Source organism: Gracilinanus agilis, chromosome 1, assembly GCF_016433145.1.
Source record: "Gracilinanus agilis isolate LMUSP501 chromosome 1, AgileGrace, whole genome shotgun sequence".
Taxonomy (NCBI): domain Eukaryota; kingdom Metazoa; phylum Chordata; class Mammalia; order Didelphimorphia; family Didelphidae; genus Gracilinanus; species Gracilinanus agilis.
The window spans coordinates 776,108,302-776,135,001 of NC_058130.1; the positions used below are offsets into that span (position 1 = coordinate 776,108,302).

The window sequence follows — 26,700 nt, forward strand, 5'->3', positions numbered from 1 at the left end:
GGGAAGAGGTAGCAGGGGAAGAGGCTCCGTCGGAAGGGTCTTGGAAGACCTCAGCTTGCGGGGAGGCTTGGATCCTTGGGAGTGTGGGGGTCCTGAGGGGAGGGGCTCGGCTGAGGGAGATGCAAGGGCCCCCGGGAAGGAGGTTGAGGGGGAGAACTTGACAAGGGGGCGGAGATACTGGAGGGGCTCGGGGATCCAGGGGAGGGCAGCGCAAGCCCCCCCCTCCTCATCCCCCGGGCGAGGGACTCAGCGGGGGAAGCACAAGAGCTCCCTAGAGCTCGGGGGTTCTGGGAAGGGGCTCCACGCGGGGCGGGAGACGCACCTGAGGGCCGGCCCGTGGCTCGGGCTGGCGCTCGGAGAGGCCGCTGGGGCTCCCGTGGTCGTCCGTGAGGCAGATGGACGCCGGACCTCACGCGCAGAGGCCCGGAGAAGAATAGGGGGAAGCAACGACGCCGACGCCGCAGCCGCCACCACAGTCCGAACGCGAGCAGGCGAGGCGAGGCTTCCGCTTCCGGCGGCTAGAGAGCCCAGGCCACGCCCAGCCAGGCACCATAGAGAAGCAGGCGGGTGGAGCGGCACCCCCTGGGTTCTCTGCCGCCCCCTCGCGGCCCCCAGCGCTCACCTCAGGAGCCGCCTGAGCTCTTTGGCCCCGCCCAGCGCCCAAGCGTCCAAGTCCCACCCCAACCCGCACCCTGATCGGCAGCTGCAGCGTGGCCTAGCGGGCGGAGCGCGGGCTTCCGAACTGCAATAAACGCAGGTTCAAATCCCACCTCAGCCATACGCTGCGATGTGTGAGTCGGAGCAAGTCACCGAACCCCAACTCAGCAGAGCCGGATGGTGACCTGCGTGGATGGAGAAATAAGAGGCCCAGGCAACGATGACGTCATAACGTTTATTGATCAACTGCGGAGAGAGAAGGTGCTTGTAGTTGGAGCTGGGCCTTGAAAGAAAATAGGGATTCTGAGAGGTGGAAGGTATTTTGTCTCACTTCCATCCCTGAGAATCCCTGATTTCCGGCAAGGCATTCTTCAATCAATTTTTATTGGACAGCCCTATTGTTTCAGTTGGTGAAGGGAATTTCCATCAAGGGACCAACACCTTGTCTGCAACTTTAAAGCTTATCATTTGTAAGTCATAAGAGACTTGTCTGGGGTTTGACTGGATAACCCAAGGCCCTCTGCGGTCAAGTGCCTGGATTAGGAGTTATGGAGATTTAACAAGTGATAGAGCTGGGTTTTGAACCCAGGTCCTTGGATGTGAAATCCAGTGCTCTTTAATTTTATTTTTATTCTAGAACTTAAAGACCAAAAACATAATAATTAGCATTTCCACAAACATCAACAATGCAAAAATGGACTGTATGTGAAATCATGAACTTCCATTACATACACTTAAAAGTATACAATCGGTTTCACAATACCTTCATAATTGGTCTCCTTGTCTGTGTTTCCTTCTGGTCTCTTGCATGTAGTTTCAAAAAAAGCATTTCAGTGGTCAACTTTTGGGGCTATATTGATTATTTCTCCTATCTCCATTCCCCAATTAAAAACAGAAAAAATAATAACTAAATTATGGAGCACTTTATTGCAATGTGCTTTACAAATATCTTATCTGATCCTCAAAACAACCCTGAGAGGTAGATGCTCTTATGATCCCTATTTTACAGAGGAGAAAACTGAGGGAGACAGATAAAAGTGCCTTGCCCAGGGTCACAAAACTAGTAAGCAGCCAAAGCTGGATTTGAACTCAGATCTTTCAAATTCCTCATCAGTGTTCTATCTATAATACTGCCTAGCTGCCTCAAAAAGGGAAAAACTCTTATAACAAGCAGTCAAGCAAAAAAAATTTCCATACAATGACCATATACACACACACATATTTTTATATATGTGTGTATGTATCTTTCTGCAGTTTTAGTCCATCATCCCTTTTGTCAGAGGAAGGCTTCCTCATAAATCCTCTGGAGACATGATTGGCCATTGTTTTCTCAGATTTCTTAGTTTTTCCCAAGTCATTTTTTATTGCAATGTTGTTTTGCTCATTTCATTCCATATCAGTTCCTACTTCTCTAAAAACATCTCTTGCACAATTTCTTAGAGCACAATCATATTTCATTACATTCATGAACCACGATTTGTTCAAACATTCCCCTAATTGATGAGTTCTCCCTTAGATTTAAATTCTTTTCTTTCCTCCTTTGGGATCTGGAAGTTTGTTTTGCTGGTGACTGTACCCTCACAGGAATTATCTCCTCTATTAACCCTCCTTCATAATCCTACCTTATTTCCCTGCTGTTAGATGTATTTTTATACCAAACTAAGGGTGTCTTCAAATTTGTTTTGGGTAATTTTGATAAGAATTAACTTCTCCTGACATGTTTTCTCTGCCCTTACCTCCACGTTTGAATGCCTGCTTTCTCATCCATTCCAATTATGAGAAGCTAGTTCTGTTCCCTTCCCTGCATTCTACACTGATATATTCCTTTTCTTCTCTTTTTCTTCTCTTAAATAGTCAAAACAAAATCAATTCATCCCCAAGTTCCTGTTTTTCTTATTTTAACTCCTCCGATGCCCTTTGAAGACGTTACAGTTCTGAAGGAGAACTTGTTTGTTCTCCTCCATTACTATGTTAGTACTGAATAATGTCCCATTAATTGCTCCAATTAAATTAATCTTTGCAGGGTAAGAAATTCTTGTCTGTAAACCAGTATCTCTTTTGCCTTTTAAATACTGAATTCCATGCTCTCCTCTGGTTTTTAGTAGATGCTGCCAATTCTTGTGTGATCCTGATTTTGGTTCTTTGATTCTTAAAATTTCTTCTTTCTGGATGCCTGCAGTATATTCTTTTCGATGTGAGAGCTCTCAATTTTGGTTCTATTACTAGCACTTTTCCTTTTGAGGTTTCTTTCAGGAGGTAATCACTATATTTTTTCTAGCTTCACATTGCCCTTTGGTCCAAAAAGATCCCAGTAGTTTTCATTTATGACTTCTTGAAATGTAGTGATTGTCTTAATCATTATTTGGTCTGGAGTAAATTGGCAGGAATAAGTAGGTAAGTTGAATGCTGGATGCTGGGATCCCTTACCTCTGCCCCCTTGTCATCTTCCTAACTTTCCTTCCCTCTCACTATAGGGCTTCTTTCGACAGCAGTTGTACTCATTGGGTCAAGCTTTCTGTTCTCTGTTGCTAATTTAAAAGTCAAATAAGTTAGTCCTTTTGAGTAGAATTTAACCACAAAGTAACAGAATTGATTTCCACAAAATCCATTCACTTCTCTCAGTAAAAAACAAAACAAAACAAAACAAAAACAACAACAAAGAACAAAACCTTGAAATATAGGTGTGATCTCGTGAATTCAATGTGACTCCATATTTCTCTACCAGCATTTTTAGGATCATAAAACATTTTCCATGTTATCTCATTTGATCCTCACAACAACCCTGTGAGGTAGGGACTATTATTATTCTCACTTTAGAGAAGAGGAAACTGAGGCCCTGGGGGTGAAGTGACTTGTCCAAAGACACACAGCTAACACCAGAGGCAGGATTACAATTAGGTCTTACCAATTCTAGGTCCTGTTCTCTACCCACCTTGCCACCTTGCTGTCTCTCTAAGTCAGAATCCTCTCTACATCTAGGAACAGTTGAAGGAACAGAGAAGTCTTTGCAGTGAAGCCAGTTTCAATTTGACTCCATGACAGACCTCCTGATGCTAAGTTGTTCTAAAGTGGAATAAGCTGCCTGGAGAATTGATGGGTTTCCCCTTCTTGGGAAGGAAGTCTTCCAGCAGAGGCTGGACAATCACTCATTGGGTATGGTACAGCATGGATTCCTCTTCTAGCATGGAATGGACCAGATGGTCATTGAGGTCCTTCCAACTCGCAAACTGTGATGCCCAACAAGTCATCATCCGACTCTTGATCGAGACCTCCCACTCCCGGCCCCAGGACTTTTAATTGTAAGAGGAGATTTTGCCCAAGATAATGCCTTCCTCTTCACTGCTCCTGGTTCTGCCTTCTGGGGCCAAGAAGAACCAGCTACTCTGTTCAGGTGAGAGCCCTTTGGAAATAGCTCTCAAGTCTTCCCTGAGCCTTCCCTTCCCCACTCTATACTCCTTCAGGAGAAATGGGCTAATCCCCACTGTGTCCTCTGCCCAGGCCTCTCGGTGGAAAACCCCAACCTTGTCTCTCTCCTTTGGTTCCAGCCTTCGAGTTTTTCCCCTTCACCAGCTCCAATCTCTCCTACCCCTGGAATGTTGGGGCAGCTGGGGGAGATTCCTAGCAAGTGAAGAAGAACAAACACCATTTCTATTAAATATTTAATTAGGTCAGTCAGTGACTTTCAGTACAGGCTGTCCCAGAAGGGGTGGATCCAAGCCTCTTAGGGCATAATCTGGGGGGGGGGGGGGAGACGAACAGGGACCTGAAGAGGCCAAACCCCACTCTTCCCAGGGATTGAGATGATCCCCACATGGCAGCAAAGATAATGATGGAAAGAAAGACTGAAGACTCAAGAGGAATATAGGAGGGAGGAGAGAGAAGGAAGATGACAGCCAGAACCCCCATTACAGAGACAGTGAAGAAGAGCTCTGTAAAAAGAGAAACCTCCTGGGAGGGCTCCTCTTCTGTCAGGCAGACAGCTGCATTAATATCTAAAATCCTAATCCAGCTCCTGCCTCCAAGCTCTAACCATAGGACAACACCACCTCTTACGGAAACATGATTCCGCTTGGGAGGTTTACACGAAAGGAGACCAGGTCGAGGCAGCCAGAGCTGAGGGCCCTTGGAGAAAGGAAATCTGAAGTTGAGATCTGCTCATACTTTCCCAGGGGATCAGTAACTGGCAGGAGGAAGAGCTTGATGGCAATAATGATAGCTAGCTTTAAGGTTTGCAAAGCCATTTACATACATGATCTTGTTTGCTCCTCACAACAACCCTGTGAGGTAGGTGGTATTGTGATCCCTATTTTACAGATGAGGAGACTGAGGCCCAGAAAGAAGAAGGGAAGTACCCAGCTAGTTACACAGCTAATAAATGTCTCAAGCATGATTTAAACCCAGGTCTCCCTGATTCTAAGCCCCAGGCTCTATCCACAGAGTCACCTTGCTGACTGAAACCAAAGGAAGAAGAGAAAGGGCAGGAGGTGGGTGAGAATTAGAAGCAGCCAGGTCTTGGTCTGATTCAGCTAACTTCAGCCTTAAATAACTCCCTTAGGGCCCTGGGCCTTGCCAGACCCCAAAGAAGGAATGAGATATGAAATCTGAGAGGATGGTAGGGGGAGAGCAGGGGAGAGGGAGAGGGGAGGACATGGGGAGAAAAGGAGGGGCTCTTCTGGCTAATAGCTCCCTCCAGGGATGAGGAAGGAGTTCGCAGGCTCACTGGAGGGGTGAGATCTTCAGGGGAATCATAATACGAGACTCCATGTTCCGTACCAGAGGGACTGTGGAGAGAAAGGATTAAGGTCACGGGCTGTGCAGAGGACTTCTCTCCTCATAACTAGGGACTTTTTTTTCTTAACAGAGATTCCAAGCTTGAGAAGCCCTTTATCTCCATTATCTCATGGGCTACTCCCCAGTGAAGGCCAAAGTGTCAATGAATCTCTGACATGGCATTCCCTTCAATGATACAGCTGGCAGCCCATCTTGGACAGCTCTTGTCCAGGGTCTCCTATAGGGGTTCACTTCACATACTGAGGGTCTTCCTCCCTTTTTCTCGACATGATGTGGGCACCCGAGGGTCATGAAGGCTGTCTCCTGGTTATCTGTAGCTGCTGTTCTGTCTCTTTTTCTAGCACTCATTTCTTATTCCATTAAAAAAAAAAAACAAACAACTTTACCTTCTGTCTTAGAATCAATACTATGTACTGGTTCCAAGGCAGAAGCAGTGGTGGTTGAGTGACTTACCCAGAGTCATATAGCTAGGATATGTCTGGATTTCTTGTATGTCTGAGAAAAATATGCCTCCTTTCTCTGAGATTCTATTCTCTCACTTGTAAAATGGAGATAAGATTTGCTCTGCCCCTCTTTTAGGGAGCCCATGAATAAACACTTGATAAATTATAACTCATCCTTTAGATATTCCCCAAGCTCCTTCTCATGGGGAGACCACAGGATGGAGCAGAGATGGAAACTAGGAAAGGGTTGAGAGGTGACCCCTTTGCTCAACAGTGAGGACCAGATAATAGCTAGTATCCAGTCCGGTGTCTAGTGTCTTACACATGGTAGGTGTTTGGCAAATATCTATTGAATGAATGAATGAATGAATGAATGAATGAATGAATGGGGGCATGATCCATTTTCCTGGACTGCCAATATAAGAAAGCTCAAAGGCACTAGAGTAGTCATTCTCAAACTCCATAATCTGTGTGCTCAAGCTAAAGTCCTACCTATCCTCCTGCTATTGAGAATGGAGCAAGCAACAAGGCTTTATTAAGTACTCTTGTGCTAGGCACTATACTATGACCAAAACTGAACCATTCTTTGCCCTCAAGGTGCTTACATTCTACAGGGGCGAGGGGGGAGGGAAAAGAACAATACATATATATCTAAGCAAATATGAAATAAGTCCTAAATCATAGGATCATAGGTTTAGGGCTAGAAGAAGCCTTGGATACCATCTGGTCCAGTTTTATAGATAAGGAACTGAGACCCAGAGATGTAGTAACTCACACAAGGTCACATGGTGAAATGAAAGCTCTTCTGCCTCCAAAATCCATACTCTTCCCTGCGCTACACTGCCTTCCACTAAGCTCCTTCCCTCCCCAGTAGAATGTAAGTCCCTTGGGACAGGAACAATTTGGTTTTTGTCTCTGTATCTTGAGTATCAAGCATAATACCTGGGAATGAATAGGTATTTCCAAAATTCTTATTGATCAATTAATAGCAACTGTGTGGTTTTTTTTTAAAACCATTACTTTGCAGTCTCAGGGAGGAAGAAGAGGAGGGAGAGAATTTGGCTCAAACTTTTTAAAAAACGAATGTTAAAAAATTGTTTTTTTCACGTAATCAAGGAAAAAATAAAATATTAATTAATCTTAAAAACAAAAACAAAATCTCTACCTTCTGCCTTAGCAGTAATTCTAAAACAGAAAAGATACAAGGGCTAGGCAATCTGGGTTAAGTGACTTGCCCAGGTTCATATAGTTAGGAAGTATCTAAGGCCAGATTTGAACCCAGGTCCTCCCAACTCCAGGGCTAGTGCTCTAGTCACTGTGTTACCTCACTGCCCCAGCAACCATGTTTTGGAAAGTGGTGTGGTGAGGCCAGATACTGAGAATAGTAGGATGGACCAGTAAGTACCTTACCTGTATAATATACATTCTCATCCCAGCCCCTCTTCCTCCAGGCTGCATTGCGGGTCTCCTCCCGGGACTGCAGGTCTTTATAGGCTAGGGGAAGAAAGGTGATAAGATAACTTGTTAAATGGGGATTGGAGGGCCAGGTGGTGATACTACTGTTTCCTCTCTAGCTCAGGAACATCTGCAAACAATGGTCCATTTGGCAAAGATATTGTTGGATGAACTCATTATTTAGGTTGGACTTGGACTGGATGCTTCTTGAGGTCATTTCTAACTCCAAAATGTCATGACCAGACTTAACCCTCTTCCATCAAGAATCCTATAATCAAACAAATCCTTCATATCCAAAATACCTACTTCCATTTCTATGATCACTTTGTCTAGCCTTTGCTTGAAGATCTCCAAAGAGGAGCCCATCCACCACATCTGGAGACAGTTTATCCTACCTTGGGACAGTTGTCACAGGGATCAGGGTTTTCTGACATCCAGCCTAAATCTCTGGATCTTCCATTGCTCCTGATTCAGCCCTCTGGGACCATGCAGAACAAAGCTAATCCCTCTTCCACATGACAGCCCATTGCAAATACTTGAAGATGGCTTCATGTATAATCCTCCTTTTTCTGTTCTACTTTTTATATGTAAATACAAATGTTCATCTTACTGGTGTCAGTTAAGTTCAGGGAAAAAAGAAAGAAGACAGCAATCAAATCCCCTCTAAGCCTGATCTTTTCTAGGCTAACATCTTCAGTTCTTTCTCTGTCTTTTTTATTCTAAATTTATACAGACAGCTTTAGTTTTCCATCTCCTTCATTTCAGAATATATCCCTTCCCACTCTCCTACTCAGCCAGCCATTACTGTGAGCAAAGGAGAAAAAAGGGAGAAACAAATGCAGGTCCATGTACACATCAGAATTTGACAGTATATGCAATGTTCTTTCCATCAATCCTCATACGGCCTGGTCTCCAGTCCTCTCACCATCTGGCCCTCCTCCCCCATGTCCTTCCCAAAATGTGACACCCCAAATTAAACAAAGGACTTCAGATATAGTCTGGGCAGGGAAGAAAAAAGTTAGAGCATGGGTCCATGAAGGAGTCTGGGGATAGATTTTAAAGGATCTTTGAACAGGTTGGGAAAATAATATCTTTATTTTCATTCATTTCTAAATGAAATTTCTTTCAATTACTTACAAACATTATTCTGAGAATTTTTCACCAGATGGCCAAAGAAGGTAGGAGTTGGTATATGATACAACAAGAGTCTAGAATCCTTGATTTGAAGTGTGCTGCCTAGATGTGGATGGATATTTTGACTTGCTTATTCATAACAACCATAATGACTTATAATCCAAATATGAGAGAGAACATTCTAAGCCTCAGTCCATTGTCTGGGGAAGGAAATTCTCTTTCTCTTCTCTAAGTTCCTGAGAGTTTTCTTCTTCTTTTTCTTGGTCAGTCAAGGGGGTCTCATTTTGGAAAACAGGGAATAAGTAAAATAAATTGTCATCCCCGCTGCTTTTGATCCATAGCTGGCAATTGGGACAAGAAGTGAGAGAGAGAAAAATCAACCTACCCCAGAGATGGTGGACCACATAGAGCTCTCCAATCTGGGAGAAAAAGCCACCCACAGCTTCCTGGTTTTCCTGACGGTACTTGATTGCTCGGGCCCTGGAGAAGGGCAGAATGGAAGTTAGGAAGAGGTTTTATCTTAGCAGATGATCTGGCCTAGAGGTTGGGTACAATATAGTCTGAGCTCATAGCATACTAGTCTAAGAATTAGGACGCATGGGTTTGAAACTCAAGGTCAACCTTTCCCACCTATGTCACTGTGGACAAGTCACTTTTACTCTGAGCCTCAAGTTGATGCCAATTAATCAGCTTACCTCACATAGAGATGGGTGGGGCTCAAATGTGATAAGAGGCAGTTGTTTGGTACAATGGATAGACTGCTGGGCCTGAAGTCAGGAAGACCTGAATTCAAATCTAGCCTTAGACATTTACTAGCTGTGTGACCCTGGGCAAGTCATTTAACCTATCCGCCTCACTTTTTTCATCCATAAAATGAGGATCATAACAGCACCTATGTCCCAGGGTTGTTGTGAGGATCAAATGAAATATTTGTCAAACTTTTTGCAAACTGTAACATTCTAGCTAAATGTTATCATCATCATTGTTATTATTATTATAGAGATCACAAGCATTGTAAACTTGTGGAGATTAAAATTAATATGCAAAATACTAAATATTATATTTATAAATTTTTATTAATAATAAACTAACAAAAGAGACTAACTAAAAAGTACTAACCAGCCCACTCCCAAGAGCAAAAGAGGAAGAGGGAGGAGCTACAGAACCTATAAAACAATAAAGTGACCAGGCAAATGTGGAGATGCAGGAGAGATTAAAGAGAATTTTGGGAAATACTAAGGGACTTATGGGGGATGCAGTCCAAGGTTCAAAATCTCCACTTATACAACTTTAAAACTCTATGTGAATGCCAGTGAATATTAAGCTTGTTAGTTCCTCAAAGGCTTGGTGAGGGGAAGAGTAGAAAGATGGAGAGAGGGAGAATGCTACTGCTGTCTTAGAAATTGAGAAGTTAAACCCTTTAGCTCTCGCATTTTAGCCCTCATCTATAAGAGGAGGCACAAGAAGGAGACGGGGAGCCAAGGGATTCTGAATGGATTGTAAGAGAACCCTTAGTGATCACATCCAGCAAATTGGCAAAGATGGGAAGAGACAATATTGGAGGGTTTGGGGAAAGATATGGATACTCATACATTGTTGGTGGAGCTGAAAATTGGTCCAATTCTGCAAAGCAAAATGGAATATGCTAAGAAAAGTGATCAAAATGTGCATATCATTTGACCCAGAGATCACATATCTCAAAGAGATCAATGAGCAAAAGAAAGAGTCCATAAATGCCCAAATAATCATAGCAGGGTTGTTGTTTTTTTTTTAGCTATTAAAGAATAGGAAACAAAGTCAATGACCATCAACTACAAAAGTGCTAGACAAATTACAGTATGTGATTGAATAGTATTGTGCTGTAATGAACAATTAATATGAACGATTCAGGGAAATATAGGAAGATTTCTATGAACCGATTCAGAAAGGAAGCAACATAAAGAATGATTATAAGAAGGAAATGTGAAAAAAAAAAGGAAAAGGAAAATTTAATTTTAGGTAGTTGAAATGATTATATTTGGCCTCAAAGAGGAGTCATAAGATTGCACCTCTCTCCCTTCATCGGAGAGACAGGGGACAATAGGTGCAGAATAGTACATATTATGTCAGACATGGCTAATGTTTTGATTAGTTTTGTTGATATTTTTCCCTTCTTTATCATAAAGGATGGCTCTCTGGGAGGGGGATATGTGGGAGGGAAGGGATGGGAATGAAAGGATGTAAAAGCAAGGCAGCAATACAACATTCATCTAGAAAAATAACAAGAGGCTTTGATGAGATTAAGAATGACCTCCCCTTCCCCCCAACCCTTAAGCTCTCTTGGGCCAAGAGAGCTTACTCACCAGTTGTTTCCCCACTCAATCATGGTCCCTGGCTGAAAAGAAACATAAGGGATTAGTAAATACAGACACTGGTCTTCTAGCCTTAACATCAGCTCTCGGGCTAGAAAGAGACATTATCTTTCCATCCCAGAGACCTCAGTTCACTTTAATCCAGAACCTTATCTCAGCATTAAGTGGGATTGCACCTTCTCTTCTTCATCTAATGAATTCTACCATCATTTCCTGGTCACTTCTAGAAAGCCTTCCCTGATTTCTCCTGTTAGAGATAACTTTCCCTCCTCTAATCTAATACAACACTTTGCTAATGGGCTATCACGTACTGAGAAGGACAGGGGCAAATCATTTCACCTTTATTAGCCCCAGTGTCCTCTCCCTGTAAAATGAAGACAGCACGCAATACTGGTACCTAGTACTATACAGAACTTCTTAAAGCTTCAAGCACTTGAGAAATGGAATTTATTCCTTACCTCTTTTCAGAAGTAGAGGACAATAGGTTTGGAACATTGCATGTCCTATTGGAATTATTTTTCAAGTTGATTAGATTTGCTGAATCTCTTTTCCTTCTTCCCTTTTCTCTTTTTTAAATTCTTTATTACAGGGGATGGCATAAAAGATAGGGGTTAGGGGAGGGAGATACAATTGGGGTAAAAAAAAGAAAGAAATATACCAATATAAAAACTTTCAAAAGACAAGAAAATTACAAAATTAATTTTTGAAAAGATCCAATTCTTTCCAAATGATGTATGAGCCTTGAGGGCAGGGCCTGTTTCATTTTGAATTTGTTTGGGATAATAAGTACTTTTGAAATGCTTGTTAAACTAGGGGGGACCCTAGAAATGTGAATTATATTACCATCAATATTATTACCAGTTGTCTGAGTCTTATGACCTTAGTAGACTAAGAGCTCCTCAGGGACAAGGGCTCTGTTTCCTCTAAACCTTTATTCCTTTCCCTAATGCCCTGCATGTAGCATGTGTGTCTGCCAAGCACATATTACATTTGATTGGCTGAAAAAGAGTGGGCTGGTCCAGATGCAGAAGCTCAGGGACCGTCAATCCCCATGGTATCTCCAATCTGGCTTTGAGAGGAGAAAAGGAAGAGTGGGGCAGGAGAAAACCCAGAATCACCTTCAGCTTGTAAGTCCTTAGTTCATAAATGTTGGGGCCTTCACGAGGCAGGGGCTCATTCCAGAAACTGAATTCCAGAAGCAGCTGGTTTCTCCTGGACAGTAGCATCTTACTCCTCTCCTTCCGGAATTCCAGGTACTCCTGTCAGGGCACACAGTAGGATAGCCCTGGGGTTAAGGGCAAGGGGAAAAGAACCTAGCCTAGCCATGGCATAACAGGGAGACCAGGGAAGGGGCTAGATTTAGTTTAGAACACTTAAATATCTTGTTGAAGTACTGAGACCAGGACCATACTGTCTTAAACATGGGCTGCTAATAGTAACATCAGAGAGGGAAGAGCCATATAATTCAAGACTCAGGAAGGAAGAGGAGAGGCAGCTGAGGGAGAGTGCTGGGTTTAGCATCAAGAAGACTGGAGTTTGAAACCTGCCTCAGACACTAACTAGCTCTGTGACCTTGGGCAAATCATTTGACTTCTGTCTGCCTCAGTTTCCACATGTTATTATTCCACAAAATAAGGAATAATAACACTTTCCACCCAGGGTTATTGTGAGGCTCTAATGATATAATATATTTAAAGAGGTTTGCAAACCATAAACCATCACATCAATGATAGCTATGATTAGAACTTAAATCTCCCTCAGCCTCAGTTTCTTTAGCTGTAGTACAGAGACCTTATTGGGCAGTGCTAGATACATTATTCATTAAGACTGGGCTTCAAGTCTTAAGACTTAGTTTTGAGGCACCAAGTGATTATTAATAAACTCTATGGAAACTAAAAACCTGGAGTTACTCATTTAACTTTAACATCATGGAAACTAATCAGAGTCATTTTACTTCTCTACATCTCAGTTTCTTCCTCTATAAAATGGGAATAATAGTAGTTGCACCATCTACCTCACAGAGTCTTTATATTAAGTTCCCAGTAATATCACAAAACTATTACTTAATGCTGGCAGAGTGTGGAGAACTAGGCACAATATTACACAGCTGATGGAACTAGAAAATTGGTGCCATCTTCCTAGAGATCAATTTGGCAATAAGAGATTAAAATAAATGTGTCATCAGCCAATTGTCTCCTTTCTATCGATGAACCCCTAAGGAATGGAGACAGGCTGGGCTCAGATGACGGAGTCCATCGTTGCACCTACAGAACTCTCAAATCCTTTCAAATCGAGGTGATGTTCTGCTGGTTTTGCCTTTCAGAAACCAAGGTCACTTCCATACTACAGTGAGGCAGCAGAGGAGGGGTTTAGTAGGAGCAGGGGGAGTCACTGTGGTACCATGGCAGAGGGGAGAGTCCTGTGAACTTTAGCATCAGGAAGATCTAAGTCTGAATCCCAACTGAAACAGCCAGTAACTGTGTGACCCTGGGGCAACTTCATGTCCCTCATCTGGAAAAGTGCGGATGAGAGTAATAATCCTTGCAGCACTTGGCTCACAGGGCGGTTGAGAGGCTCAAATGAGATATTGGTAATAAAGTACTTTGCACATACCAATGTGCTAAATAAATGTCAGTTACTATTATTGATAATTACAAAAAGAAGAAAAACCTTATCTATATGGGAATTGCCTTATCTGTAAAGCAAAAAGCTGGAAACAACTGACTGATGGTTGGGGAATGGTTGAAAACATGCGGTTTGTCCATGTAATGGATTATTATTGTGCAACAAAGATAAGGAATACTAAGAAATATGGCAAGACTTATTCACTGGAAATGAAGCAAAGGTAGAGTCAAGATGGCAGAGTGTCAGGCAGAAGTAAAGCTGAGCTCCCCTCCATAAAGATCTAGAAAACATACCAGATAGAGTCATTTTTTTAAAATCAAGATGAGTCATTTTGCCAACCTAGATCATCACAAGAAGACAGATGGAAAGGTCTAAGAACATTCAGGAGTCTGGCCAAGAGCCCAAAGAGTGAAGTATTCTAGTATACAGGGATTAAAAGAGGGCTGAAACTGTACACCAGGACAAAGGAAAACCCCAGACCCATGCAAGCGATCTTGACCTTGTGCAAGTTGTGGGAGTGGGTGCCATCTGGAAACTCTGATACTTTCTATCCAGTTCTGGATTAGAGATTAAGGGTGTCAAATCTGGTCTTTGATACTTCCTAGCTGTGAGTCCCTGGGCAAGTTATTTAATACTATTTGTCTTGCCCTTGCTGCTTTTCTGTCTTAGAAAAAGTATTAAGGCAGAAGCTAAGGGTTAAGATCAAGGTTGAACTGGGGAAAGCCTAGGGAAGGTGGGGAAAAATTTCCAGGGAGACAAACAGTTGCAAGCCCGAGGCTTTGTACTCAGCTAGGAATGTGCTCAGAAACAAACTGTTGCTGTGTGACTGACTTCAGGAGTGGAAGAGATCACATAGGGTCATATAACTAAGAAGTGTCTAAGGTCGGATTTGAACACAGGACTTCCCATCTCTATGCCTGGCTCTCAACCACTGAGCCACCTAGCTGCCCAGCTGAACCAAAGATGATTTTAAAAACCAAATGAGCTGTGTGACATGGGAAAGTCATTTAACCTCAACTGCCTAACCTTTAGGGCTCTTTTGGCTTGGAACCAATACTTAGTATTAATTCTAAGACGGAAAGTAAAAGTTTAAAAAAAAAAAAAGCACAAAAGAGATCTTTGAAAGAGATTTAGCAGCTTAGCAAAGAGATCCAAAGCCTAACCAAAGGGGAAAAAAACTCTCAGTAAATTAGAATTGACCAATCAAGCACTAATGGCCCCAGCATTTGGCACAGTGCCTAAAACTATAGACCCATAAAAGATGCTTAATAAATGTTTATTGATTAATAAGACAACAAGAAACATTAAAACAAAGACAAAATATTGGGTTAGGGGGAGAAAATATAAAGTATCTCAAAGCAAAAACAACTGACCTGGAAAGCAGATCAAGGAGAGATAATTTAAGAATCACTGGACTGACTGAAAGCCATCACCAAAAGAAGAGACTAAACATCTAACTCCAAATTATAAAACAAAACTTCTTTAATCTCTTAGAGCCAAAAGGCGAAACAAAAATAAAAAGAATCCACTAAGCATGTCCTAAAAGAAAACCTGAAATGAAAAATCCCAGAAATGTCAAAGTCAAAATCTGGAGCATTTGAATGAAAAGAAAAAAATACTATCAACAACTAGAAAGAATTCAAGTGCTGAGGAGTCAACATCAGTATCACCACATAAGACTTAGTGGCCACCATTAAGAGGGCACAGAGAGCTTGCAATATGATGTTCCATAAGGTAAAGGACATAGGCTTACATATCAGAATAATTTATTTAACAAACCTGAATATAATCCTATGGAAGGGGAGGGAGAGGCGAAGAAAAGGGAATGGACCATTAATGAAAGAGAGGACTTTTTGTCTTCCTGATAAAAATAACAATACTGAATGAAAATTTTGAAATACAAACACAGCATAAAAAAGTAAATGTGAGTAAGCAATCATAAGAAACTAAACCAAGATAAGCTTTATATTCTATTATGGAGAGATAAAACATGTATTCCCTCGGAACTCTAACATGATCAGGGGTCATAGAGGGAGTCTAATTAGATAGAAGCCCTGGGAGGGATTGTTATGTTTTAGTTATCTTTAAAAAAGAATGGAAAAGATTGGAGGGAAGGGAGAAGAAGGATGGGGGAAATTATCTCACTTAATTGGAATATACAAATAAAAGTCTATAAAATAAGAAAGAAGAAACAGGAGTGAGTGGGTGATATTTGAAACTCACTCTTATAGGGAGAATAAAATATACACATAGTTGAGTCCAAGAATTCATTCCATTCAATAGGTTAACAAGAAAGAAAAAGGAGAAATTAGGTTTAGGATTTGGGTTGAGGGAGGGTAGATTAAAGGAGGGCATAGTCTCAAGCAAAACAAACTCTTAAAAGGGATGAGAAACAGAAAGAAGGAAAGGTAAAAGAAAATAAGATGGAAGGATATATACAATTAACAATCATAACTTAAATGGGATGAACTTACCTATAAAACTGAAGAAAATTAGTAGAATTAGAAAGTAGACTCTAATAATATGCTGTTATAAGAAACATATTGGACAAAGAAAAATATACAGAGACTTAAAATAGATGTCTAGATCAAAATCTGTTATGCTTATGCTGAAAATTTTAAAAAGCAGGAATTACAATCATAATTTTAGACAAAACAATAGCAAAAAATAGATCTAACTGAAAAAGGTAAACTACATCTTGCATAAAGGTGCCATAACAAATTAATTAATTTCAATACTAAACATAAATGCTCCAAATGCTATAACATCTAACTTCTTAAAGGAAAAGTTAAATGAATTACAGGGAGAAATATACAGTAAAACTAAAACTGGGGTGGGAATGCAGGCAATAGGGGCTCAAACCTATTACAAATCTAAACAAAAAATAAGAAAGAAGTGGAGCTGAATAGAATTTTAGAAAGGTTAAATAAGATAGACTTCTATTGATTACTGAACGGAAATAGAAAGGAACATATGTTTCTCAGTGAGGGGGGTATGTGGCTCCTTCACAAAAATTGACCATATTAGGAGATAAAATTCATTAAAAAACCAGAAAAGCAGAACTATTAAATGCACCTTTTACTATACTACAATTAAAATTTTTACCCTATAAAGGACAAACCACAATGCAGTAAAAATTATTTCCAATAAAGGGCAGCTGATGAAACAATTAAAAATTAATAAGAGACTAAGTAACTTAATCCTAAAGAATGGATGAGTCAAAGAACAAATCATAAAAACAATCAATAATTTCATTAAAGATAAGCACAACAATAAGACAACATACCAAAATTTTGGGGATGCAGCCAAAGCAGTCCTTAGGGGAAAGTTTATATCTCTAAACACTTTCAACAGTAAAAAAGAGAAAGAGCGAATCAACAAATTGGGCATGCAACTAAAAAAATTTGAAAACAAGCAAAAAATAAAACCCCCAAATTAAAAACCAAAATAGAAATTCTGAAAATAATTGAATTGAACAAAATTGAAAGTAAAAACTCATTGAATTAATATAAATAGGAGCTGTTATTTTTTTAATAAAGCAGATAAACCATAGTTAACTTGATTAAAAACAAAAAGAAAACCAAATTACCAGTAGGAAATTTTTCAGAGCCCCCCCTAACAATAAGTATTAGAACAAAGGCACAAAAATATAAAAGCAGCAGCAGCAGCAGCAGCAGCAGCAGCAACAACAACAAAACTTTCTACAAATAAAGAAGGAAAAGAAAAGTGACTTGCCCAGTCATAAAGTCAGTATATGTCAGAGGCAGGAGCTGAGTCCAGATCTTCCTGACTCTGAGAGTGTGCCACTGAAATAATTATTTAATTTATAATTTGCTTTTTTGGTATGAACCTGTGATTTCATCAGTTTAGGTAACTCCCAAGAGGGGAAATTTCCTCTACCAATGCAGATTGCCTAGTGTTCTTCAATTTGTGATCTTAGAAAGTGGCCTACGGCACTGTACAGTGACTGGCACAGGGGCACATAGTTAATATGTATCAGAGGCAGGACTCAAACTCAAGTCTTTGCTAGTTCCAATGTCAGCTGCATTATACTTCCTTTTCAAGATTATTATTTATTTGTTTTAAAGCTGTGAGCTATGATGATTCCTACTCTTAAAAAAAAATACACAGTACATGGCACATTATACCTAATAAATGCTTGCTGGCTGACTGATTACCTTGTTCACTTTGAGTTTGTTCATGCAGTCCATGAGGGCAGGATAGCCTCCTGAGAATCGCCATAAGTGCACTGTAAAGAGATGGAAGTGAATGAGAATGTCAAATAAATCTGCTCCCTTGGCCCATTGGCCCATCCACCCAGATCTTCAGCCCCAGGACCTCCCAGCATCCCTGAACTGTGATCCTTATGAGTGCTCCTTCCTTTGGCTGGGGAATCACTGCTTACTGATGATGTGGGAAAGGGCACAACAAAGGCTGTCCTTCAAATACTACTCAAGTAATGGGGGAAAGGGATTAGACTTGTATTGCTCAGCCCCAATGGGCAGAATTATACAAACAATGGACTCTCCAGACAACTCAATAGCTGACATACAGATCAATCCAGAATCTAAGTCCTAGAAGAACTTAACTCTTTCATTCCTGGATTTCCTCTCTTGGAGAATTTCTGCTGACTGGTGGTTACCTCAGTTGCTCACTACATGTGGGGGTCTGACTCCAACCATATTTCATTTCATTCACAATCTTACTAGCCACCATGCTACTGCAGGTGTGTCTACTGAATACTACCCTCCAGTTTTGGAAGAAAATCAAATCATCTCTGTCACTGATTCTGAAAAGGCCAGGTTAAATCTTCTCAGCTCACCATTCCTATATCTTTCCTTTGAAATTAAAAAACAACAACACTCTTACTTTCTGTCTTAGAATCAATACTGTGTATGGTCACAAGGCAGAAGAGTAATAAGGGTTAGGCAATGGGGGTTAAGTGACTTGCACAGGGTTACACAGCTAGGAAGTATCTGAGGCCAGATTTGAATCCAGGATCTCCAGTTTCTAGGGCTGACTCTCAATCCACTGAATCACCTAGCTGCCCCTCTGAGTAACTTTCCAAATTGAAATACCCCTACCAGTTGGCTATCTCTCCTCTCTTTGTGCTTTTCAGCCATTTCAGTCATGTCTAACTCTTAACAACCCCATTTGGGGTCTTTCTTGGCAAAGATATTGGAGTAGTTTGCCCTTTCCTTCTCTAGCTAATTTTTACAGATGAGGAAACTTAGATAAACAGGGTTAAGTGACTTGGACAGGGTCACACAGCTAGGAAGTGTCAGAGGCCAGATTTGAACTCATGAAGATAAGTCTTCCTGACTCCCAGCCCAATATATATACATCCATTCTATGTGCTATTTTCCCCATTAGAATACAAGTTCCTTGAGGGCAGGGACTGTCTGTTTTAATAATTCTCTCTCTCCTTTCTATTGTAGAAGTCCTTCTTATACCTGTTTTTATTCACAATATATTAAAGCTGCATAGATTTAAACACATACATTTGTTGCCACCACTCGAATGGAATGGAAGCGTCTTATAAGTAGGGTTCATTTCACTCTTTGTATATGTGTTCCCAATACCTACAAGAGTGTCAGGCACACAGTAGGTAACTAATACTTAATATTTATTAACCGATTGATTCCACAGTCCTTAACAGTCTGGGTACATCATAAGCATCTAATAAAAGCCTTTTCATTCATTCATTTATTCATTCAGCGAGTGAAAGTTACAGAGAGGTAGATTTCAGCTTCTGAACAATTGGAGCTGTCCAAAAATGGAGGCTACAGCATGGAAAAATGGATTTCTCCTCCTCACTAGAGGCTTTCGAGCAAAGGCTCCATGACCTCTTGTTGGGGATATTGTAGAAGGGATTATTTCTGGGGCGTGGATTATGTTAGGCATCTTTGGAGGGCCCTTTCAGCTCTGAAATTCTGTGAATAAAGACACAGAAGGAACTCTTACTAAATCTCCAAATGACACAAAGCTGGCAGGAACAGCTGATTCAATAAGTGACAGAAACAGGATTCAAAATGATCTCAGCAGATTGGAACACAGAGCAGCTCTGGCAAGATAAAACAGCCCAGAGATCATTGCAAATCCTTCATTTACATACCTAAAAATTCACTGAACAAATAAAGGGCACAACAAGGACTAGGAGACTATTTTTCAGAGATGCTATAGGTGGGGGCTCATTATTCAGTATGAAATGCCCTTTAGGTCTCTTTCAATTGATTATGGGAAATCCTTGGAGAGAAAGCAATCATTTAGTCTTAGCTTTGGAAGTGACGTCTGAGGTTAGGTAATCCACGCCAGACATGAACAAGGATTTCCTCTAAAACATCAATCAATCAGCAAGCATTTCTTAATGATCTATTATGTGGGGGGCAGCTATGTGGCATGAGCATCAGATCTGGGGGAGGACCTGGGTTCAAATTTGACCTGGGGGGGGCAGCTAGGTGGCTCAATGGATTGAGAGCCAGACCTAGGGATGGGAGGTTCTAGGTTCAAATCTGGCCTCAGGCACTTCTCAGCTGTGTGACCCTGGGCAAGTCACTTGACCCAGATTGTCTAGCCCTTGCCCTTCTGTCTTAGAGTTGTTCCTAAGGCAGAAAGTAAGGGTTAAAAAAATTAGCAATGATGTACCAGCCATTGTGCTAAACCCATTGTCCCTTTGGAAAGATGGTTTTTTGGTTTGTTTAAAAAAAATTAAGTCATAGGATTACAGATCTATAATAAGGACAAAAAGGGGGGAAATCCCTACCTTCAAAAACTGTTATATTTTACTGGGGAGTCAAAAACATGTACATAAATAAACAGAGGTAGGTTGGTATGGGGAACTCCCAGACGAGAAAACTCCCTCTTTCCAATGCAGATTGGCACCTTTTCTTCAAATTATGGAAGGTGGTCTAGAGAAGAGGTGTCAAACACAGGAACTAGATTAAAATGCAATTAGGAAATATTTAACAAAATAAATAAAAATACAATGTTATTGATGTTCACTCATGTCTGACCCCGTTTTGGGTTTTCTTGACCAAGATACTGCCATTTCCTTCTCCAGCTCATTTTATTCATGAGGAAAATAAGACCAAGAAGATAAAATGACTTGACCAGGGTCACACAACTCTGAAGTGCCTGGGGCTAGATTTGAACTCAGGTTTTTTGACTCCAGGCCTGATGTTCCAATCATTATACCACCCAGCTGCCTCCAAATACTACAGAACATAGATAATGTTGATGTATGGTTTTCTAAATGAATATATATCTAGTAAAAATCCTTAAATATGGTTTTGTGATCCCTCATTTCTATCTAATTTTGACACCCCTAGTCCAGAGCACCGAGAGCTAAGTGATCTATCCCAGTTATTAACTCTGTCTCTTGCATACAGAATAAATACAGGATAAATTTCCCTCACAAAGTTCTTCCAACCTTTGCTTGCTTCTAATAAGGAGATGTTCACCACTTCCCATCTCAGTGGGGGACAGCTCTCACTGTTAGGTAATTTTTCCTGATATCAAACCTTAATCAGCCACTTTGTAGTTTGCTCCCACTGCTCCTAGTTCTTCCCTCTGAGACCAAGCAAAACAAGGCTAATCTCTTTTTCATGGTAGCCTTTCAAATAAGTGAAAACAGCTGTCCTGTCTGCCCTGAGTCTTCTCTTCCCCATGCTAAATAGCCTCAGTTCCTTCAACATATCCTCATCTTGCATGAGATCAATTCTCCATCTTGGCTGTCATCCGTCGGAGGGTCTCTAACTTAAAAATGTCCTTCCCCAAATATGTCTTCTGCATTTGAGGACGGAAGGAAGAAACAGCTCAATATTCCAAGGGATCTTTATGCCTTCTTTGGCTTCTCTATTCTATAGCTGGAGGTGGTGTGGGAAGAGCCCTCTGACTACCCCAGGTCAAGTCCAAACTCTACTACTTATGAGTCAAGTAACAGGACAAATAACTTGACCCTTTGGGGGTTCAGTTTTCTCTTGTGTAAAATTACAGGGGTGGGGCAGATGACCTCTCTGATTCCTTCTAGCTTTAAAACTTTATGCTTCTCTTTCTGCTGAACTGCAGTTTCCTCATGTCTAAAATGAGGATGATGAATGGATGGATGAATGAACGAAAAGCAATATTAAAGGCTTACTATGTGCCAAGCATTGTGCTAAGTGTTGGTGATATAAACAGAAAAAGAAGAAAAGTGTCTACCCTCACAGAACGAACTTACCACTCTAGCTGGGGAAAATACATGTAAGAGAATGCAGTCACAGGGCCAATGGAAAGGACCAGAAGTCCTAAGAGTGCAACTATAGTCTAGATGGCAGAGTCTGGGAGGCACAGGATGCCCACCTTTGAGAAAGGTCAGAGTGGAGAGTGATGTTTGGGTTCCCTCTGCCAGGGATAAAAATGGAGGTTCAGTGGCCAGCCAGGGAGAGAAAAGTAGGGGTCATTGGCGAGACAGTGGAGTGAGGGAAGGAGTGAGGGAAGGGAAGGGGGAGGTCTTGGAGACACTGGGCACTAATTCTATTCCTCCAGGCTAAAGCTGAGGGCTTACCTGCCTGGTCTTGCTCCCCATACCAGGTATTCCAGTTCCCTACCAGGGCACAAGGGTAGTCTGGGTCCAGGTGAAGCTTGGGGAGTACTGCTTCCCTGCAAAAAGCAAAAAGAAGATGAGGATAAATTAGAGCTCTGCTTTCTCTCCCCAGTCACATAGGGCCCAGCCTGGTCAGAGAAGGATGTGGCTGGGTATCCATCTCCCACTTTCACTGCCATCTAGTCTTGGGCATCCTATAGGAAATGGTCCTGATCCAAAACAATGGAATCATTCCTTTTACCACTTCCATTACCTTTGGCAACTTAAGTTCACCTCATTGACTCTTAGTTTTCTAATCAGTGAAATGAGGACTTTCCTTTCCTTTCCCTTTTCTCTTTTCCCTTTCTTTTCCTTTCCTTTCCTTTCCTTTCCTTTCCTTTCCTTTCCTTTCCTTTCCTTGGTATTTTGAATTACCAGAAGAAGAAACTCCCTCTCACAATGTAGAATTTGTCTCTTAGCTTATAGTGTTAGAGAATTATCTAGAGCACTGAAAATTTGACCTTCCTGGGGTCAAAAAGCCAGTGTCTCACAGGCAGGACCCCAGGCTTTCTTGACTTTGAGAATAATTCTCTATCCACTAAGCTCCACCTGGGGGAAAGCAGTACTTAAATTGTCCACCTCACAAGCTGTCTGGAGGAAGTGTTCCATAACCTGGCCTGGACAATTTGACTGTGAGCTATTCATTCAGTGATTTAAAATGAAGAAGGAGAGGGAAAATCACCCCCAAATTCCAAAAAATTAAAATGGGTATTCACAAAGCCTCCATCAATTAGCCTTCATCCATCTAAATATATCAGACTCCTTAAGTTGAAGGGGGGAAAGTGACATTTTTTGTTTCTAACCTTAAGACCTAAGTGCAGTTTGGTAGACCAGACAGGAAACTGGGCTTAGTCAGAAAGACTTTGGCTTAAATCCAGGCTCCGTCACTTACCTATGGGACCAAGGGCAAATTAATCAACTTCTCTGGGCCTCAGTTTCCCCATGATTAAAATAAGAAGATCCATCTAGATGGCCTCTGTGGTAACTTGTAAGTTTAGATCTCCTATGAACGACTTCTTACTGGCTGTGTGAATTTGGGAAAATCGTCACCTCTCTGGGTTTCAGGCAATTCTCTAAATTATCTAAGGAGTCATATTTGGGTTGAAAAATTACAAACCCCCAGGATATTCTTGGAAAGCAACTCTAGTTGTGTGGAGGGGGCCAAAAAAATCAACACAATCAAAATGATTTGTATATATTTTGTCTTCATTTCAATGGATGTGTGTTTTCATCTCAATAAAAATGTAAAGAGTACAGCTTGCCCCAAAGAATTTTATGGCTGGAGTGAGCTCTGTTCATGCCCAGAGGTGTGTATGGCTTCTTGGACACCCAGGCTGAGAAGGCTCCTTCCAAAGCACCATATTTCCCCCTCTCTGTCTACCCTCAGCTTGCAGGGCTGTACTGATGAAGCCTATGACCAGAAGAAATATTTCCATCCATTCTGGAGCTGGGCTATGGCTTTGGGGATGGGGAATAACAGAAAACTTTGGAAAGAGGGCTCAAGTCCAAACCCCAGCTTTGCCATTTACTCCCTGGTATGACTTTGGACAAATTATTTGCCCTCTCTAGATCTCAGTTTCTCCCTCTGTAAAATATCATGATTGGACCAAGATGGTCTCTAGGGTCTTTTCTTCTAGCTCTGTAATCTTATAATAAATTAAATGGGAAGGGGGAAACATATGCAATTTGATTTCTTTTGAAAGGGATATTAGAAACTGAATTTCCTTGGGAGGAGGGAAGTCCCAGATTTTCCCAATGCAGGCAACAATTTTCTCAGCAACTTATGCTGGGAAAGCACTTAATTCTCTCTCTCTCTCTCTCTCTCTCTCTCTCTCTCTCTCTCTCTCTCTCTCTCTCTCTCTCTCTCCCTCCCTCCCTCCCTAACTAGGCTAATAATATATTCCTTTACTTACTGAGTCTCTTTCCTGTCCTTATACATAATATCCCATCTCCAGCCTCCACATCTCCATATCTGTACACAGGCTGCGCCCCGTGGCTGGAAGCTCTCTAGACACCTTCCAGACTCAGCTCTCAAGTGCCATCTAGCTGAGACTATCATCTCCCACCCCATAGAATCAAAATTGTTTTGTACACATTTTGACTTCATTTAGGCGGATATGTTCCATCTCAATAGAATATAAGCCCTTTGAGGACAGGGAATGCCTTAATACATTGTGTCTAGCACACAGGACTGACTTTATAAACCTTGGCTGGATGTGTTGAAACAACACAGCAGCAAGAGGAGGCTGGGGACAAGCCTTGGCACTGGAAGGCAGGCAGAGGCCACAAGGCTGGGCTGGACACCTCGGCCTATCAGGGCCAAAAGAACAAAAAGTGGGAAGAAGACTCACGTCAGGCTGTTGTAGGCATCCAGACACTCAGGCTTCACGTTGTGAACTGTAACAAACCAATCAGAGAAGAGCCAATTATTTGGGGATTTGTGTAAACAGGCAAACCCAAAGGGAATGACTCACGGAAAAGAGGAGAGAAGAAACTGTCCAAAATTTAGAGCTAAGAATGCATTAGGGGGCAGTAATCCTCAATGGATTAAGAGCCAGGTCTACAGATAAAGTCCTGGGATCAAATCTAGCAATAGATGCTTCCTCGCTGTGTGACCCTGGGCAAGTCATTTAACCCCATTTGCCTAACTCTTACCATTCTTCTGCCTTGGAACTAATATAAATAGTACTGATTCTAAGATGGAAGGTAAAAGTTTTTTTTTTTTTTTTTAAGTGCATTAGATATGGAGCCAGGAAAGAAGAACTAGGGTCAAATCCCCTCCCTGACACTTCTTCACTATGTGAACCTGGGTAAAACACATCATCTGTGGGCCTCAGTTTCCTCACTTGTAAAAATGAAGATCAGAAGACTTGTAGTGCCTCCTTCAAAGGGTTGCTATGAGTCTGAGAAGAGAGGATGTATGGGAAACACTTTGCAGACCTTAGAATACAATATCAGTGTCATATGCCTCAGTGTTCTCAGCTATAAAATGGGGTTAAGAGCCGCCATTTCCCGGGGCTGTCGTGAGGATCAAATGAGACCAAATTTGTCAATAGCTTAGCACAGAGTTAGTGCTCTATAACTGCTAGCCACACTCGCTGCCGTCATCGTTTGACATTATTAGAGCTCTCAGGCTCCCCAAAGGCCATCATCCATTCATAGCATCTGTGTAGAAAGAGACCCACAGACAGGAAGCGATCTGCCAGAGGCGACACTTGCTAACCTTTACTCAGAAACGAGGAATTTCTGATTCAGATCCTCCTCGCTAGCAGGCTCCAAACTAAACGTCCACCAAGACATTCAAATAAATATTTAAAATAAGATCAATTGCAATAACATGGAAAACTTTACAAGCCTTAAAGAATCATGGGCTCTGGAAACCCTAAAGCACTGTGTAAATATGCTCTTGTTATTATTATAAAAGGAAAGGGCATGGGGGAAATAAGAAACGTCTGTTAGAAAAAGGACGAGATGGCTAAGGCTCCACTCACCTTGCAGAAGACTTAGTTAGCAACCCCAGGAGGTGAGTGCAATGATTGTACTGCATTCCATTTTACAGATGAGGAAACTGAGGCAGCTAGAATTGAAGTGACTTGCTCAGGTTCACACAGCTGGTAAGGATCTGAGGTTGGATTTGACCTCAGATCTAGGGCAACTAGATGGCATAATGGATAGAGTATTGGGAGCAGAGTCAGGAAGACTCATCATGGAGAACACCAGTGCATGCTGGAGCCTCAGGTGTCCCAAAGGGCCATAGAGAGACAAGCACAAGGAGGCTGTGACTTCTTACACCAATGGAAGGAATACCAGTTCCTTGAGGGTAGGAGTGCCTCCATGGTGCAGTGGACAGGGTTCTGGACTTGGGGAATTAGGAAGGCCTAAGGTCAGACACTTAGCATCTGTGTGACCTGGAGGAAGTCACTTCTCTTCTCTGGGCTTCAGGTCAGTCAATAACCAAATGCCTACTATGTGCCAGATATTGTGCTGAGTGCTAGGCAAAAGCAGTCCCTGCCCTTAAGGAGCTTACAGCCTAATAAGGAAGACAACATGCATGCAACTATGTACAAAGTATAGAGAGGAGAAACAGGAAATTGAGAGGGAAGGCACTAGAATTAAGAAGGATAGGAAGGCCTCCTGGGGAAGGCTTAAAGGGCTTCTCCAAAGCCTTTCCTGGCTGGAAGAAGTGCTTAATAAAATGCTCTCCAATGAATTGATTGGTAAGACTTGGCAGGACTTACCTACTGCTGATTTAGCCTTCCAAAGCCCAGAGTAACCACCTAGTCAAGTTTAGGCAGAAGGCTTTAGGGGAGATACACGGATCATTGTTATTTATCAGGAAAAGGTGACCTAGACATGTCAATTCTATATGTGGATGTTCCCTCCACAAGTACCAACTGACAATTCACAGGCTTAGAGAGCTCCTTGGAAGTGACTTGGCCAAGGTCATATATCCAGTATAAATCAGAGGCAGGACTTAAAAGACAGCTCTTCCTGACTCCAAAGCACTAGCCTAGTCAATATACCACGCTGCCCCTCAGGAACATAAGTTCATGTTGAACTTAACAAAATAATGTCTTATTTACTCCTGTGTCCACTTTGAGCCCAAAGGTTCTGTCTGTTC

General features: G+C 41.7%; 1 protein-coding gene across 1 annotated transcript in view; it reads right to left on the bottom strand.

Moving 5' to 3' along the window:
* Positions 1–5,062: 5,062 nt before the first annotated feature.
* Positions 5,063–26,700, bottom strand: part of NIPSNAP1 (nipsnap homolog 1) — a 28,280-nt gene continuing 6,642 nt past the window's right edge. The window contains exons 4-11 of the mRNA XM_044685484.1: positions 24,431–24,476; positions 22,002–22,096; positions 17,635–17,705; positions 11,950–12,090; positions 10,823–10,854; positions 8,866–8,960; positions 7,302–7,385; positions 5,063–5,438 (exon numbers count right to left, since the gene is read on the bottom strand). Of these exons, the coding sequence (XP_044541419.1) occupies positions 5,374–5,438; positions 7,302–7,385; positions 8,866–8,960; positions 10,823–10,854; positions 11,950–12,090; positions 17,635–17,705; positions 22,002–22,096; positions 24,431–24,476 (629 nt within the window). The 3' untranslated portion in view covers positions 5,063–5,373. The remainder of the gene's footprint in view (positions 5,439–7,301; positions 7,386–8,865; positions 8,961–10,822; positions 10,855–11,949; positions 12,091–17,634; positions 17,706–22,001; positions 22,097–24,430; positions 24,477–26,700) is intronic.